The sequence below is a fragment of the Enhydra lutris genome, unplaced genomic scaffold (genome assembly GCF_002288905.1).
Source record: "Enhydra lutris kenyoni isolate GAN:26980312 unplaced genomic scaffold, ASM228890v2 scaffoldscaffold71, whole genome shotgun sequence".
Lineage (NCBI taxonomy): Eukaryota > Metazoa > Chordata > Mammalia > Carnivora > Mustelidae > Enhydra > Enhydra lutris.
Window position 1 is genome coordinate 3,276,948 of NW_019154155.1, and position 15,073 is coordinate 3,292,020.

Below are 15,073 nucleotides of genomic sequence, written 5' to 3' on the forward strand. Positions count from 1 at the left end.
CTGCTGTTTTTGATCCAATGAGTACCAAATGGGTGCCAAACCCTGTTTCAGATGCTGAGGATAGCTGAGTACACAGGACAAAGGAGGTCTTACCTTTTCAGAGCTTATATTCTAGTTGAGAGCAAACAGCCAATCAATGTGAAAACAATAATCAAGAAAATTTCTCACCCTGGCAAGTTTATTAAGAAAGTAAGCATGGGGATGGGGAGAATATTTAAGTACATGGTCAGGACAGCCCTTTGTGGGATGACCTGAAGAATGAGAAAGAAGTTATCATGAAAAGACCAGGGCAAAGTGTGATATAGGTAGGGGATTGGTCTGTGTAATGGCCCTGGGGCAGGAATGATTTATGTTTAAGTGACACAAGCAAGGCCTAGGGGTGGGAACATGGTACATGGAACAGACCAGATAAGGCCGGAGAGAATGAGGCATGAAGAGCAGTGGTTCTCAGCTGTGACCACACATTAGCAGCGACCAGGAGGTATATAAAATAATACCATTGCTTAGGATCCTCTCCAGACATTCTGATGAATTTGCTGACAGAGGCCCTGCTCTAGGTATTCGTCAAGTTCCCTAGGCAGTTCTAATGGGTGGCCATGGTTGATAATCTCAGCTCCACAGCAATGTAGCTATAGTTCCCTCTAAGAGAAGACCTTATTCCAAACACTAGATGTATTATCCATGAAATACTGCCCATTTCTTCTAACAAGCCCCTTCCATAGAGCTGTCACTCTCTCCTTCTCCTTTCTGCTCCCTGCCCAGCTACTTTCAGGAGGTCTGTGCCAGGATGGGATATGTTTTGGTCTAACTGGAATTTTCTTCATGACCCAAAGTATTTGTGTTTGTCCAGTTTTCACATCTGTTTATTTGGTTTCTTTCTCTCCTCTCCTTTCATTTTCTCTCCTCCGCTTCTCTTCCCTCCTTTCTCCTCCCTTTTCTTCCATCCCTCCTCCCTCCCTCCCTCTCTCTCTCTTTCTTTTTCACAATACAAGATCCATCCTAAGCTTAGCTTCAACAGTCAGCTTGCCTCCTGACATTTGACTTTTCTGAGTGACTCCATATCTGCCCACCTTTGCCTCTTGGCACAGAGCTTGTGCAAGAGATGCCCGCTGTCAGCTCGTTCATTTCCTCCTCCCACTGTATGTGAGGTGTGCACACTGCACCACGCAGGACACACTCTTTACCTCTGAAACACACACAGTACTGCGTTTTCTGAGCCTACAGCTCCTACGGCCTCTCTCGCTAGTCTTTCAGACACATACCTGTTCAATCCCCACTCTTTTGGGTAACTTCCCACACGTTTTGTGGTTTGGGTTTTGGTTATCTCCTAGTTTTGCTTAAAATAGAAACTGAATGAGTTTTTCACTCACTTTGCTGCTTTTGAATGATTTCAGGAGGAATCACTGTGGAAATACTACCCTCACATTGTCATCTTCAACGTGGAAGTCTGTTACCCACATGCCCCTTCACTGTAGGGTTAAGAGGGTTGTTAGTGACTTGTGAAAACTACTTGGAGGCACCACGGGTACCCTTCTGTGGATCCTCACTCCTGAAAGAATTTTGGTCTCTCACACAATCTTAGATAGCCAAAGAAGAGGAAAATAGCAAATTCAGTTTCAGCAAAAACTTAGAGCACAGAATTGGGGATGATTCCGTGGCCTTGGTTTGAGTCAGACTCTCAGGATTCCCTGTTCCTCTATATATCTTATCCTACTTTCAGAGATTATATTCTGGCAATGTGAGAGCTCTCTTTCGGAACATGATTCTGTTCAGTTCACCTTTATGCCCAGGAGTGTAACTGAAAGCTTAGTCATTTTTGACAGTTCGTTTCAACTCAATAGAATGAAGTAATTGCCTTAGGTTCCCAAAATGAGAATTTTCTTTTTCTTTTCTTTTTTTTTCTTCCTTTCTTTTCTTTCTTTCTTTCTTTTTTTCTTTTTTTGTATATTTGAAAGAAATAGTTAAGCTTTTTTTCACATTTATACTATGCTGGGTGAACATAAAGTCTACTACTATTTGATAGATATGGCTGGTAAAATTTCACACGTCCCTATGTCCCCAAGTGGCTGTGAGCTCATTCCCACTACATGTAGTGCAGACTCCTACTTCTCTCTCAGGACCACATTTGTTTCCTTTCTACTGAAACCATCACTGAAAACACCCCAATTATGTGGCCAGGAAACAATCTTATTCTTTGGGCCAATTCTGAGCATCACATATTCTGATACAATGTTTAGGCTTTGTGCTAGAAACATTATTATTTAGCTACATTAGACTTAAGCATTTGCAAAGCATTCTTTGAACATAACAGATATATGATACACTTCTAAAAAAATATATTCAGATTTGCAAACAAATTTATAGAATACAGCCAACTATTTGGATGCAAACGGTATGGTACACTGTGAGGAAGTAATACTAGGTCTTTTTCTTCCCACATCATAAATAATGCAAAAAAGTTTGACTTGTATGAAAAGACATACTCTTAGAAATGCTTTTAGGAAAAAAAAGTCATATAATTTTTGCATTTAAAAATATTTTACACAAACTTGGGTAATGGTGGATAGATAAACAAACTGATACATCCAGACAATGGAATATCATCCAGCAAAAATAGGAAATGAGCTCTCAAGCCATTAGAAGATGTAGGGAAAACTTAAATGCCTACTATTAAGTGAAAAAAGCGAATATGACAAGGTTACGTGCTTCCAATTATATGAAATCCTGCAAAAGGCAAAACTATGAAGACAATAAAAAGATCACTGCTCCCCAGGAGTCTGCAGTCAGAAAGCGCTGACTAGGTGGAACACCGGGAAATTTCAGGGCATGGAAACTATTCTTTATGGTGCTATAACGGGGGATACATGTCATTATACACTTGTCCAAACCTAGAGAATGTACAACACCAAGAATGAGCTCTGAAGCAAACTGTGAACTTTGGGAGATAACAGTGTTGTAACAACTGTAGGAGGGAATGTTGATAATGGGAAGGCTGTGGGGGGTGTGGCAGGAGGAGTATGGGAGATCTCTCTACCTTCTTCTCAATTTTGCTGTGGGCCTAAAACTGCCTTCCTTCCCAAGTCTTTTAAAAATGTTATCTGTCATTGCTGGATGGGAGGTGAGTGGGGGGATGGGGTAACAGGGTGATGGGCATTAAGGAGGGCAGTTGATGTGATGAGCTCTGGGTGTTAGAGGCAACTGATGAATTACCAGACTCTACATCTGAAACTAGTGATGCTGGCTACTTGAATTTAAATTAAAAAATATATAAAAATAAATTGATTAATTAAAAATTTTTTACCTTCATCCCCTACTATTTTGTTCCTTTTTAAAATACCAACATCTGTACTTCAGAGTTAACCCAAGAAATATCAGGTATTTACTGGCTGAATTTAGTAAATAACATAATTATTGATTTGAGGATAATGCTATAATATTCATTCTATGTTCTTTCATTGTTCAAAAACTATCTTAAATCATTTTTTGCCCCAATTTTTTTCACATTGAAATGGAGTAACTTGATTAAAATTGTTCAAACAAAACTATATCAAAACAAGCACAGGACAAGATTGCTTTAAATAGCTCATAGGTAGGCTGGGAAGAATTAATTTTCTGTCTTTAATAAACCAGTCATATGTGTAGCCACCATCTCTCTCTAAAGGTTTTCCTTTTACATAAGCCTCAAACATGTATTAATCTTACGCTAATTCATAAGTAGGGGAAGTCACCCATGGTGGGGGGTGGTGGTCATGGAAATGTAATGGCCTGAAGAAGTTGAAGGCAAAAGCAGGAGGGGAGGAACTGAGCCAAGCTGCTTTGAAGAGGAAAGGATGGATGGGGGCATGGTTAAGGTTATGGCTGGGGAGAACAGGAAGTTGAGGCAGTGCATACCTGAGTGCCCCATCATCTCATTTGAGCAGGAAAGAGTTCATCTGCTAAAGATGGTAAAGACAGCAGATAAGGTCTGGAATGGCTTTCAGTGAGAAGGGAGAGGGAAAAGTGGAACATAAATGAAATCACAGCATGAGGCTAAGGGTCCTTCCAGCTGAGGCTGGAGGCTATGAATGTTCAGCACTGGCAACTGAACACTTACGGGATTTTAAAAATATTTTTGGGATAAGAATAGGAAAATCACACTATAGGAGTGATCTGTGACAGGACTTTGCTCAGTGGATGGAGCAGATACATACAGACAGGTAGAAGATGATGATGCTGATCAGGTCAAGGAAGTTCTGGCCATCAGCATGGGTCCAGTGGTGTGGGAAGGCAGAAGTCAACAGGAGGAGGAGGCTGAAAGGCTGAGACAGAAATGGAGGGGTGGGCCTGCCTAGGCTTCTTCATGATATTTCCCATGTGCAGAGAAGTTCCAAGAGGTTACTGTGCTCAAACTTGAGAAGATGGAAAAAAATTAAGCCTAACTCCACAATAATTTGCTGAGCAACCCCAGATGGTGGTAGATACCAAGCTGCAGTCTAAGCATCATGGAAGCAGAGGCCACTGGACCCCAATTCAGGAAACTGGGAAGCCATGTAGAGCGAGGCTTTCATGGAACCTAGCACCCACTTGGATGGACATGGGAAAGGTGTTAACCTGGCTGTGTGGGAGAATAAATGAAAACCAATGTTAACCAACCAGAGCAGGAATGGTTTGAAGTGAATAATGAAGCATCCCATTTTGGACAGAGAAAGAATGTGGGGTGAGTGAACTATCGTATGGAGATACTTAGTCTACAGTTTGAAATTAGGGTTAGTGACCCATAAGAATTTTGCAGTGCTATGACTCAGACCATTGCTAATGAAATTCTGGCCTTTGAATTTTTTCCCTGTCTTTTCTGAATGCAGCAGATCAACTTTTAAAAATCCATTTGTTTAACTGGGGCAGGGGCTGACAAAGTAAGTCACATTTTGGATATAACATAGAACTCACGTCAAAAGCATATGCTATGGAAAATTTTCCACAGCCCCATTTCCCCCCCACTCCCCGTTTTATTGAGGTGTAATTGGCAAATAAAAACTGTACATATTTAAGGTGTATAACTTGACTTTTGACATACACTGTGAAATGACCACCAGAGTCAAGCTAATAAGCACAATCATCGCCTCACATCGTTACTGTTTCTCCTTCCTTCCTTCCCTGGTCAGAACACTTAAATGTTATCATCTTAGCAAATTTCAAGTATACAATACAGTATGAGGTATCACCTCACACCTATTACAGTGGTATTCTCAAAAAAAGGCAGGAGAGGGGCACCTGGGTGGCTCAGTGGGTTAAAGCCTTTGCCTTCAGCTCAGGTCATGATCCCGGTGTCCTGGGGTCGAGCCCCACACCGGGCTCTTTGCTCAGCAGAGAGCCTGCTTCCTCCTCTCTCTCTGCCTGCCTCTCTGCCTACTTGTGATCTCTGTCTGTCAAATAAATAATAAATAAAATCTTAAAAAAAAAAAGGCAGGAGATAACAAGTATTGTCAAGGATGTGGAGACACTGGAACTTGTATACACTGTTGGTGAGAATGTAAAATGGTGCAGCCATTATGGAAAACAGTGTGGAGCTTCCTCACAAAGTTTAAAAATAGAACTATTACCTGATCCAGTAATTCCACTTCTGGGTATATATTCAAAGAAAATAAATTGGGATCTTGAAAAGATCTCTTCACTTCCATGTTCCCTGCAGCATTATTTATAATAGCCAAGATACAAAAACAATGTACGTGTCCATCAACACATGAATGCATAAAGAAAATGTGGTATATGTATGCACTGTACATTTTTTAGAGATTATTTTTTAGAGCAGTTTCAAGTTTATAACAAAACTGAGAGGGAAGTACAGAAATTCGCCATATTCTTCCTGTCCCCACGCACGTACAGCATCCTCCCTTACCAATCTATCTCACCAGAATGGTACATTTTTGTTAACAAAGATGAACCTACCCTGACACATTGTAATCACTGAAAGTGATTTTCCTTTCAGTAAACTGGAATTTTCTCTTGGTGTTGTATGTTCTATGGGTTTGGACACATGTGTAGTAATATAGAACTATCATTATAGTATAAGAGTATTTTCTTTTTTTGAAGTGAGCAAGAAGGGTTCCATTAGTTTTTTTTTTCTTTCCAGCTTCATTGAGGTAGATTTAACATATAACACTGTAAAAGCTTAAGGTTTTCAATATTTTGATTTGATACACTTATATACTACAAAATTACCATCTTTTATTTTTTTGAAAAAATTATCTACAAATAACCAATATCTATGAGTTGGATAAACATCTTCCAACTGTTTAATGTGTAGCAAATAAAGGACAACATCACTTTTCAATATGTAGTTAATATTTTTAAAATAAGCAACATAGAAAAATCTTGAGCCCTTCCCCATATGAAAGTAAGAATACTTTATGAAACTACTTTAATGAAATTGTAAAATCTTTTGCCTGCACCATTTTACATGTCAAAAGAGGCAAACTTGATAAATTAATTTTTAAGTTTCCCCCCCCTTATTTCCAATTTATATAAATCTTTCTTATCTCTTAAGGGAAAGTGACACTCTGATTCACCTCTATTGGTTATTGTATGTAGGAGCAAAACCATAAACCTACTGTGCAGATGATTATGGCTTACTGATGGGTACAACAATTACCATTTTAAAATATGGGTCACATATATGCATTTCTCTAATTTTTTTTTATTGTGGGCTATTGTAGCAGTTTTGTATAGTGATAACATTTAAGTATGATCTGTAATGTAATGTAATGTAATGTGTACAGCATATTCATGGTGATGCATATATTAAAATACTATTTTTTTAAAAAACAAATCTCACCATACTAATTTTTATGAATTAGAGGTAGTTTACAAACATTAACTTACTCAGTTTGAAGTTTCAGCTCCAGAGAGGAAAGCAATGTTTGTTTGTTTTTTTAAGTTTGTGAATTATATCATTGCCTGAAACAAGAAATGACTAAAGAAGGTAAAGAAGAAATAAATAAGGACTAATTCCTTCTTTCCTAAATCTTTTGAGTATGAAGGGATTAGTATTTTGTATAAAGTGATTTTTCAAAAGCAGTGTTTACGTAGCTATTGTGAAAATGAACAAACCTCATTCAAAATGCAATCAGAAATCGCGAGGGGTTAGCTCTCCTTCACTACTGCCCCTCACAGCCTATACAGTCCAGCAGGAGGGAGTCAATTTCCTCCCAGCCAATGAGGAGCTCCCACGATTTCAGTCACCTGCGGCCAATTAGAAGCCACTACTACTTCAAACTCTCATTTTCCTCCAAGGAACATTTGTTCAAAACCACCCTCCCACCTTCCTTCTTCCCTCTACAAAAGGATGTTTTTCCCTGTTCTCCAGGCTTGCCTATGGTTCTCCATGATTTACGTGTCCCAAACTGAAATTTCCCTATTCCCAAGTAAACTAATTTGCTGCGTGGTAGCCTTTGTTGTTCAATTTTTAAGGTTGACCATATCAATCTGTGTTGAAAATATGTCACAACTAAAGTTATTTCTTCATGACTGATTGCTTTCATTAGTATAGATCAGGGTTTGGTAAATGATGGCCAGTGTGTCAAGTTAAGACCTGCCAGCTGTTTTCCAAGTAGACTGTTCCTAAGCCACAGTCATGGCTACTTATTTATGTATGTCTACGGCTGTACCACTGCCCAGTTGTGTAGTTGTATAGTTGTGACAGAGATCTTATAACTCACAAAGCCCAAATATTTATCATCTGGCCCTTTGCCTACTCCTGATACATCTCATTGGAAATAGATTATGTTGTAGATATGCAAGTCATATTTTAGTTAGGTTTTACTATTTTCAAAATAAATTTATTGTCTTATTATCATTGTTAGTCCAAGAAGTGAATCTGATCATTATATTACATTTTTATATCCCCTTCACTGCCCCTTGCAAAGTAAAAAAATCCCTGAAATCAACTGGTACTTACCTGAGTACCTGTTCTAATTACAAATTCATACTTAAGGGGTGCCTGGGTGGCTCAGTGGGCTAAAGCCTCTGCCTTCGGCTCAGGTCATGATCTCAGGGTCCTGGGATTGAGCCCCGCATCGGGCTCTCTGCTCTGCAGGGAGCCTGCTTCCCTCTCTCTCTCTCTGCCTATCTCTCTGCCTACTTGTGATCTCTGTCTGTCAAATAAATAAATAAAATCTTTAAAAAACAAAACAAAACAAAACAAAACAAAAAAAACAAATTCATACTTAAAGGTCTGAGCTTCACGTCACAAGACAAAATACTCAAACCTCAATTTATTAGTTTTAAGCAACCAACTGCTCAAACTCTAATTACTAACAAAACTGTCCTGACTTCTATCCTTACTTTCCAACTAATATTTGGTAGAGATATTAATAAATAAAAACAATTTAGTAATAAAGGTATAGATAGCCCAAGAATAAATAATCAATAGGTTAGATAACCAATTTAAATAATCCACAGACTACATAATTAACATAAATGAGGATTATCTTCATTGTAATGTAACCATTTAGCATCATTTAATACACTATTTAACTTTATTACTCATTTTAAAATTCCAGAATTTGGTTAAAATTTGGTTTATTTAAAATTTAGATAAGGAATATCATGGAGCTCTCTTATAATCTAGCTCAGTATAATATACAAAGTATTTTTTTAATTTATAATTATCTTTAAAAATAGTTACATAGGAAATGTTCCCTCCAAATAATGAAACATATCACACATATGGAAGTCTTCTAATATAAAGGACTGAGAAGACATGAAAGAACCCCATTTGTACCAATAAGACACAGTTCTACATAAAATGTAATACTTTTAAAAGTACATGGTCAGAATTACAGGAAAGAATGGAACATTCTTAAGGCTAGAAAAAAGGATGGAAATGAAAGCCAGAGATAACTGGGGAGTGACGCCACATATAGTAGGCAGGTTATTAGACCCACTTACGGGCCTAGAGACTGAGCCTGAATCTAAATGCCCAACAGAGATGGGAGAGTTGGTCTCTGTCCCGAGCAAGGCCAGAGCTCCCTCATACAAAGAAAGTCCAAGAAGAGATCCCTCCCTCTCTAAGGCTGTGGATAGAAAGACAAACCACTTCATAGAAAGCAAAATCATAAGCTTAAATCAACCACAAGCCCGTACCATTTACAGGTGACAGTTTGTCCAAACTGATAACAAATATGTGCTGCTATAACCCCCAACCATCAAATTTACATAAAACCAGCTTTGAGACCCATAAAACCCCTGGTATACCAGCAGATGCACAAGCAGAACCACTCCTAGGGACACTTTCACACCTGCTGCATTTGAGAGTCCTAAGAATAACGCTCAGTGTAGATGAGCTCACACACAATAATTACAAATCACTCGAGCAATTAAACTATCATGAGGTGGAATGATGGAATCAGCAGTCCAAGAAGAAATGGAAGATGGAAATGAGAAGGGCCAAAATGCATGTAGTGAGAATTCAAGGAGAAGGGGAGGAAAAAAGAGACAAGATTGAAGCAATTTTCAAAGAGATGGTGACTTATACTTTTCCAGACTTGTACAAAGTGTTAGCTGGAAGAATTATACAGAACCCTGAGCGGAGTGTGATACTTCTTAAAGAAACACACACTGTGGGACAGTTACCTGGGGCTTGAGACAGGTCAAAAGAAGGGAAGGGGTGATCATTCTTTTACTATTCCATTTGGGTCATTCTCACCATTCCTCACTTACATATGCTTCCAAGTTTGGATATTGGAAACAAAAGGGAAAAAAAAAAAGGCAGAAAGGCAAAAAATGAGGCAATACTATATGATGATATGTGAAGGCTGACGGAACTGTTGCTTCAGGTAAGTATGAATAAAATGAAAGTCTTCATAAAATGGAAGTACCAGTGTACTAGTCACCATCCCACTATACACCACACATCTCAAGACTTGCTAATGGAATACTATGTTCATAAGATACTATTTTATCTATTTTATTGGCCTTCTGTATTTGCCTGATTTAGTAAAAAGTCAAGGAAAAATATTTAGTTAGAAAATGAAGACATCAAAGTTGCCTTCAAGAAGACAGAGTTTCCAAAGAATTCTGAGGTTTTTAAGGGCACCAAGGTTCCCGGTGCTCATGCTTTACACTAGTTAATGTTAACCTTAAATGTGATGGCCTTCTTTTTCCTTGATTCAAAGTATTCCTAGCAGTCGTCATGTGGTGTGGTCATTTGAGCTATTTTGCATTCACAAGAAGAATGAGAGGCAGGATTAACCCAAGCAGTCTTCCTGGGTGCTGTACTGCTGTGCGAGGTGTGGGTTTGGTGTCAGGTCTGTGTTATTACTCAGTTCTGCGGAGCAATCACGTTGGCAAACGATAGCCTCTCTGGGCCCAGTTTCCTTCTGTCTTAAGTTGGGCCCTCCTCACAGGGTTCTTGTGAAGATGGGTGAAAGGTAATGAACGCGAGCCATTCCAGGCTTAACGTAGGAGCTCAGTCAATGGGCTGCACACAGCACTTTCCTTTTGAGAGAAAGTGCTAGAAGTCAGAGGGACAGCAGCAACCTCTCCAAGAGAGAAGGAAATTCTCTGGAGAATAATTTATTGGGTGTTTACCTCAAATAATTCTGGATTAAGGGGGATTATAAACAAATAGATTGAATCAAGAATCTTAAGGCAAAAGGATACAGAGGAGGAACCACGGCTCCCAAGAGTGGCCGTTGGTCAGGACAGTGTGGCCTAAAAGGACCTGGGAGGAAAACCAATGCAAACAGTCCTTTATATACAGAGGGAATCTGCACCTCAAGCCTTCGAAATGCAAGACAGCCTCAAGGATAATCTAACCCTCAGAAATCCATGTAAATAATCCAGTGACTCATGAAGACATTCTTTATAGAAACACAACTTTTATATAGTCCTTGCCTTTTTATACCTGGTTGCTACTTAGGCCTTTGTCTTCAATGCAAAATGATCTTAGTTAAGGTTTCCTATTTTTTAATTTTCCCCCCTTTTTTATTCAGTTCACTTATTGTATGTTTTTTTTTTTTTGAAAAGGGAGTTTAGGAACAAATATTAAAGTCTACTAGACAAAATATCACAAGCACATTTCCATAAATTAATACCTGGCTCGTGTTACTTTTCCAATTAAGTTTTCATTGTTTTATTATTAATGTAAGCATTAATGTCATCATACTTTATTATAACGGACTGACTCAAGGTTTTGTATATGCAGCAACAGAGCCCACCTACATGCTGAGAATCTAATTTAGGTGACCTCAGCCAGGGGTCCAGAACTGGCTTCAAGAACATTTAACCTCTTGAAATCCAGTCCAAGTTGCAGATCTAGAACAATCACCAGGTTTTCAAAGGAATTCATGGCCGTAAAATAGTTAGGAAGCATTATTTTACTATCTCTTTCCTTTTCCTGCTATCTCCTATACCAGCACAACTATTTCCCTCACACCTAACAAAATGATATGCTAAAAAGACAAGTTGTTATTTGTAGCTAATTTGTTTCCTAATTTAGAAGGTGTGTTCAGAAATTTATAAGCAAATACACTTCAAACAAGGGATACAATACAGATAACCCTGTATTGGTAGCATTCACAACACACAACCAGTTGTGTTTACTTCACATAAATTCAACTGCAGAAGACATAATGTAATGGCATTTTTTGAAAAATCACAAAGCAATGCCACCTAAGTCTTTAGGAAATTAAGTATTTGGGTTAAGATACTATGATAATCATGTTCATATAAATCACTTTCTAACAGTACTATTCTAGAGAAAGAAATAAAATTAGCATTACTTTTTTGCTTACCTGTACCTACGCCCATAGATATCTGCCTATTTTACCCAAAGGGCATTAGGAATTCTTGCGGGACACAGTAACAACTAAAATTCAAAATGAGGGTCTGATGAATTTTAAAAGGTCATATGCAAGATAATGAAATGATGTTGATCAAAATGTAATACTGTACATATATATATTATTATTATCCTCATTAACACTCAGAGAGGTATTTTAATTGTTTAAAAAAGCAAATTATTTGTTAAATGTCAAAGGTTCCTGATTTATTTTATAGTCTGTTTATGTATGTCTAATTTATTAAATGGATTGTTCATCACTATGTTTTTTTCAAGATTAAAAAAATATATCCTAGATTATAATTGTTATACAGGACAACTTTTCTATATTTGTAACCCCACAGTGGAGGTATACTACATGCATTAATGATTTAGGTGTACTATCTACTGAATATTGTGCCTAATGATTCAGTAACAACAAATATTAAATATCGAAGGAGCATAAGGACTTTGGCAAAGCAAGGTATTTGAAAACATGATTCAATAACTTTAAAAGTTTACTATATGATATTTTTACACATGTGGAGTGAATATCAGTTTGCTAATCACTTTGGAAGCACTTTTTCTAAAAGGAAGTTCACATACCAGAGACACTGAACCTTTTGGTGAAATATTCCATCACCCAAAATTAAGAGATCAGCTTATATATATTTTTGAATAATATTGTAAAATCTGTTTTTCAGGTTTTTTTTTTTTTGCTTGCTCATATTAAAAGAAGAAAAGTACAAGAAGAGTCTTAAAAAAAGACCTGCCGTAAAAGAAAAATAAACACAATTCCATGGCTTTACAAACATAGATTTACCTGTTTTAAAGAACACTTGGCAGCATTTATACAAAAATACCACACATAGAGTGTAATCACTAAAAATCTACTTGTACAACATTTGGTATCATTTGATGAGTTGTTATTTCACTGAAAAAATTGTATGTGATTGTACTACTACTTAAAAACATCAGACCATCCAGTAATGATTTAAAAATTATCAACTGCCTAACTCTGGTTTAACCGAATAACGTGCAAATAAATAATAAATACCAACCACGAGAACTATAGAGGGTAGTGGATATAAAGGGGGCGGGAGGATCAAGTTATAATTCCGCTGAAGACTGTGGGAGCCATCTGTGATTTGAAGGCTCTGTTTCCCCTCTAAAATGCCCGGGTAAACCCTGTGCAACTTTGCACTTCTTGGTGAAGCCACTATGCTCACTCAGTGTCAAAGGAGAGACTAGTCAGCAATCCATGGCAAGGTTTTTGGCAAAATCAATTTACAGAAAACAAGTTCATTCTTATTTTCACTCTTATCCCCACACGCACCCCCCTCGCATGCCTGCCTCTCTCTGCCTCACCTTCCCCCGCCCCCGCCCCCGCCCCCGCCCCCGCAAGTTATTTAAGTGTTATGTCAGAGTGCAAATCAGCAAAGTTTTTCCGGCAAAGAGAGCCGACTGTCTAAACTACCTTTCACACTTGTCCCAGAACCCTCGCAGACTGGCAGACGAGGAAGGCAAACGCTGTCCGGGGCAGAGAAGATGCAGAGGGAGAGGAAGCAGGGTGGGAAGGCAGGTTTGGGGTCTTGGGAAAAGGCTGCAGAGGATCCTAACAACGGGTTGGTTTAGGGGGCTGCAAGAGAAGGAAGGACACGGAAATAAGGGGAGCTGAGCACGAAGTGGCGGTCCGTAACCATTCTCCTTACCTGCTGTACTTCTTGGGGTCCCGGCGAGCAAACGGCCACTGTATTTCCCCTCATTCCTAACGGGATGAGACCACTGTCTCCTCTCCGGACAGCGCGGGCCTCGGCTCCGTCCTCCTTCCTCGGCGACCGCAGCGACAACTCCGCTTCTGGGCGGGAGAGCCGCTCCCCCGAGCCACGGGTGCCCACATCCCCGCCAGGGCTCCCGGTGCCACTGCCCCGGCGCGAGCGTGCGGAGGCGGAGGCCAGACGCCCCGGGTAGACTCGGCACCGCTACTGCACCGCCCCCGAGGAGCCCCGCGCGCGCGGGACAAGCCCCGAGCGCCCCCAGCGGGCCGCACACTCCCTCCGCGCGGGGCCAGCGTCCCCTTCCAGCCCATCACCGCGACCCCCGCCCCCAAGCCCCTGTGCCCCTCCCACAGCGGCCGGCGCCCCTGCGTGACTCCTCGTGTCCTTCGCGTCCCACCGTCCCGCGCCCCGCCAGCACCCCCGCGCCCCCATCGCCCTTCCAAGTCCAGGACGGCCAGTCCCGGCGGTTCAGTCGCGCCCACGGCGGCCTGCCCGCCCTCGCTCGCCCCTCACGGCCGCGCACGCGCACGGGTCGCTGAGCGGCACTCGTGGACGCCGGCTCGCAGCCCGCTCCTTCTGGGCTACCCGCGGGGGGCGCCTTCCATCCTTTCCCCTTCGGTCCACTGCGTCTGCCTAACGCATCCCGGGCTTGGAGCTCGGGGGAAGAACTAATTTTCCCACCGGGGCTCCCAGTCCCTTGCAGTTACAACAGTCTGCGCCTTCCTAATCTGAGGGGTTTAGGGCGTCCCTGTTGAGAGAATGGTTCCATTCACGGGACTCTAGTCTGGCCGAGAACCGCTCGGGCTTCAGAAGCCGCGCGGTTTCCTCCTAGATCAAAGCAAGGACCAGGTCCCGCGGCTACGAGGCATCCCTCGGGATTTGCCGAAACTTGGCGGGGGCAGATATGTTGCCAAACACAGGAAATCAGGCTCCCAAGTAGTAAGCGCCGATCCATTACTTTTAAGAAACCTCTTTTACCCTGTTTTTCTCAAGGCCTGCAGAGGTTCGCTCAACTGTGTTTATATGGCATATAGTTATCCTATTAGTGCTTGTGTATTTCAGTCATTCATTTTCTGGTTGACAGCACATGTACACTTGGACCCCCTCACCTACACAGGAAAGTGACTTTTTTTTTAGCAGTTCTGTGTCTGGAGAATGGTACGGGTATCTGAGCATGCTGGGTGAGTGTGCTGGAGGTAAATTATCTCATCTAAAAGGATCATTTTGGTGTGTTTTATGATTTTTTTAGATGGAGATATGCTACCGTATTAGGAACCAAATGGAAACATAAAGATGCTAGAAAATTTACACATGTTTTCCATGTAATGAAATGGATAATTGCGAGGCAGAAATGTTTACAATGCTTAGATTATATTAAAGCACATTTTTTTCAAAGGTAGAGATCAAAAGGAGATAAGTCAATTTCCCAGGGAAGTGTAATGAAAATCTTTGTTAGTTATTCTCTACCTAATATGTGATAGTGACAACCACTTCTTTC

General features: G+C 40.3%; 1 protein-coding gene across 1 annotated transcript in view; it reads right to left on the reverse strand.

Moving 5' to 3' along the window:
- Positions 1-13,706, reverse strand: part of LOC111159921 (sarcoglycan gamma) — a 142,273-nt gene extending 128,567 nt beyond the window's left edge. Inside the window, exon 1 of the mRNA XM_022522602.1 lies at positions 13,510-13,706. Within this exon, the coding sequence (XP_022378310.1) occupies positions 13,510-13,563 (54 nt within the window). The 5' untranslated portion in view covers positions 13,564-13,706. The remainder of the gene's footprint in view (positions 1-13,509) is intronic.
- Positions 13,707-15,073: the final 1,367 nt, after the last annotated feature.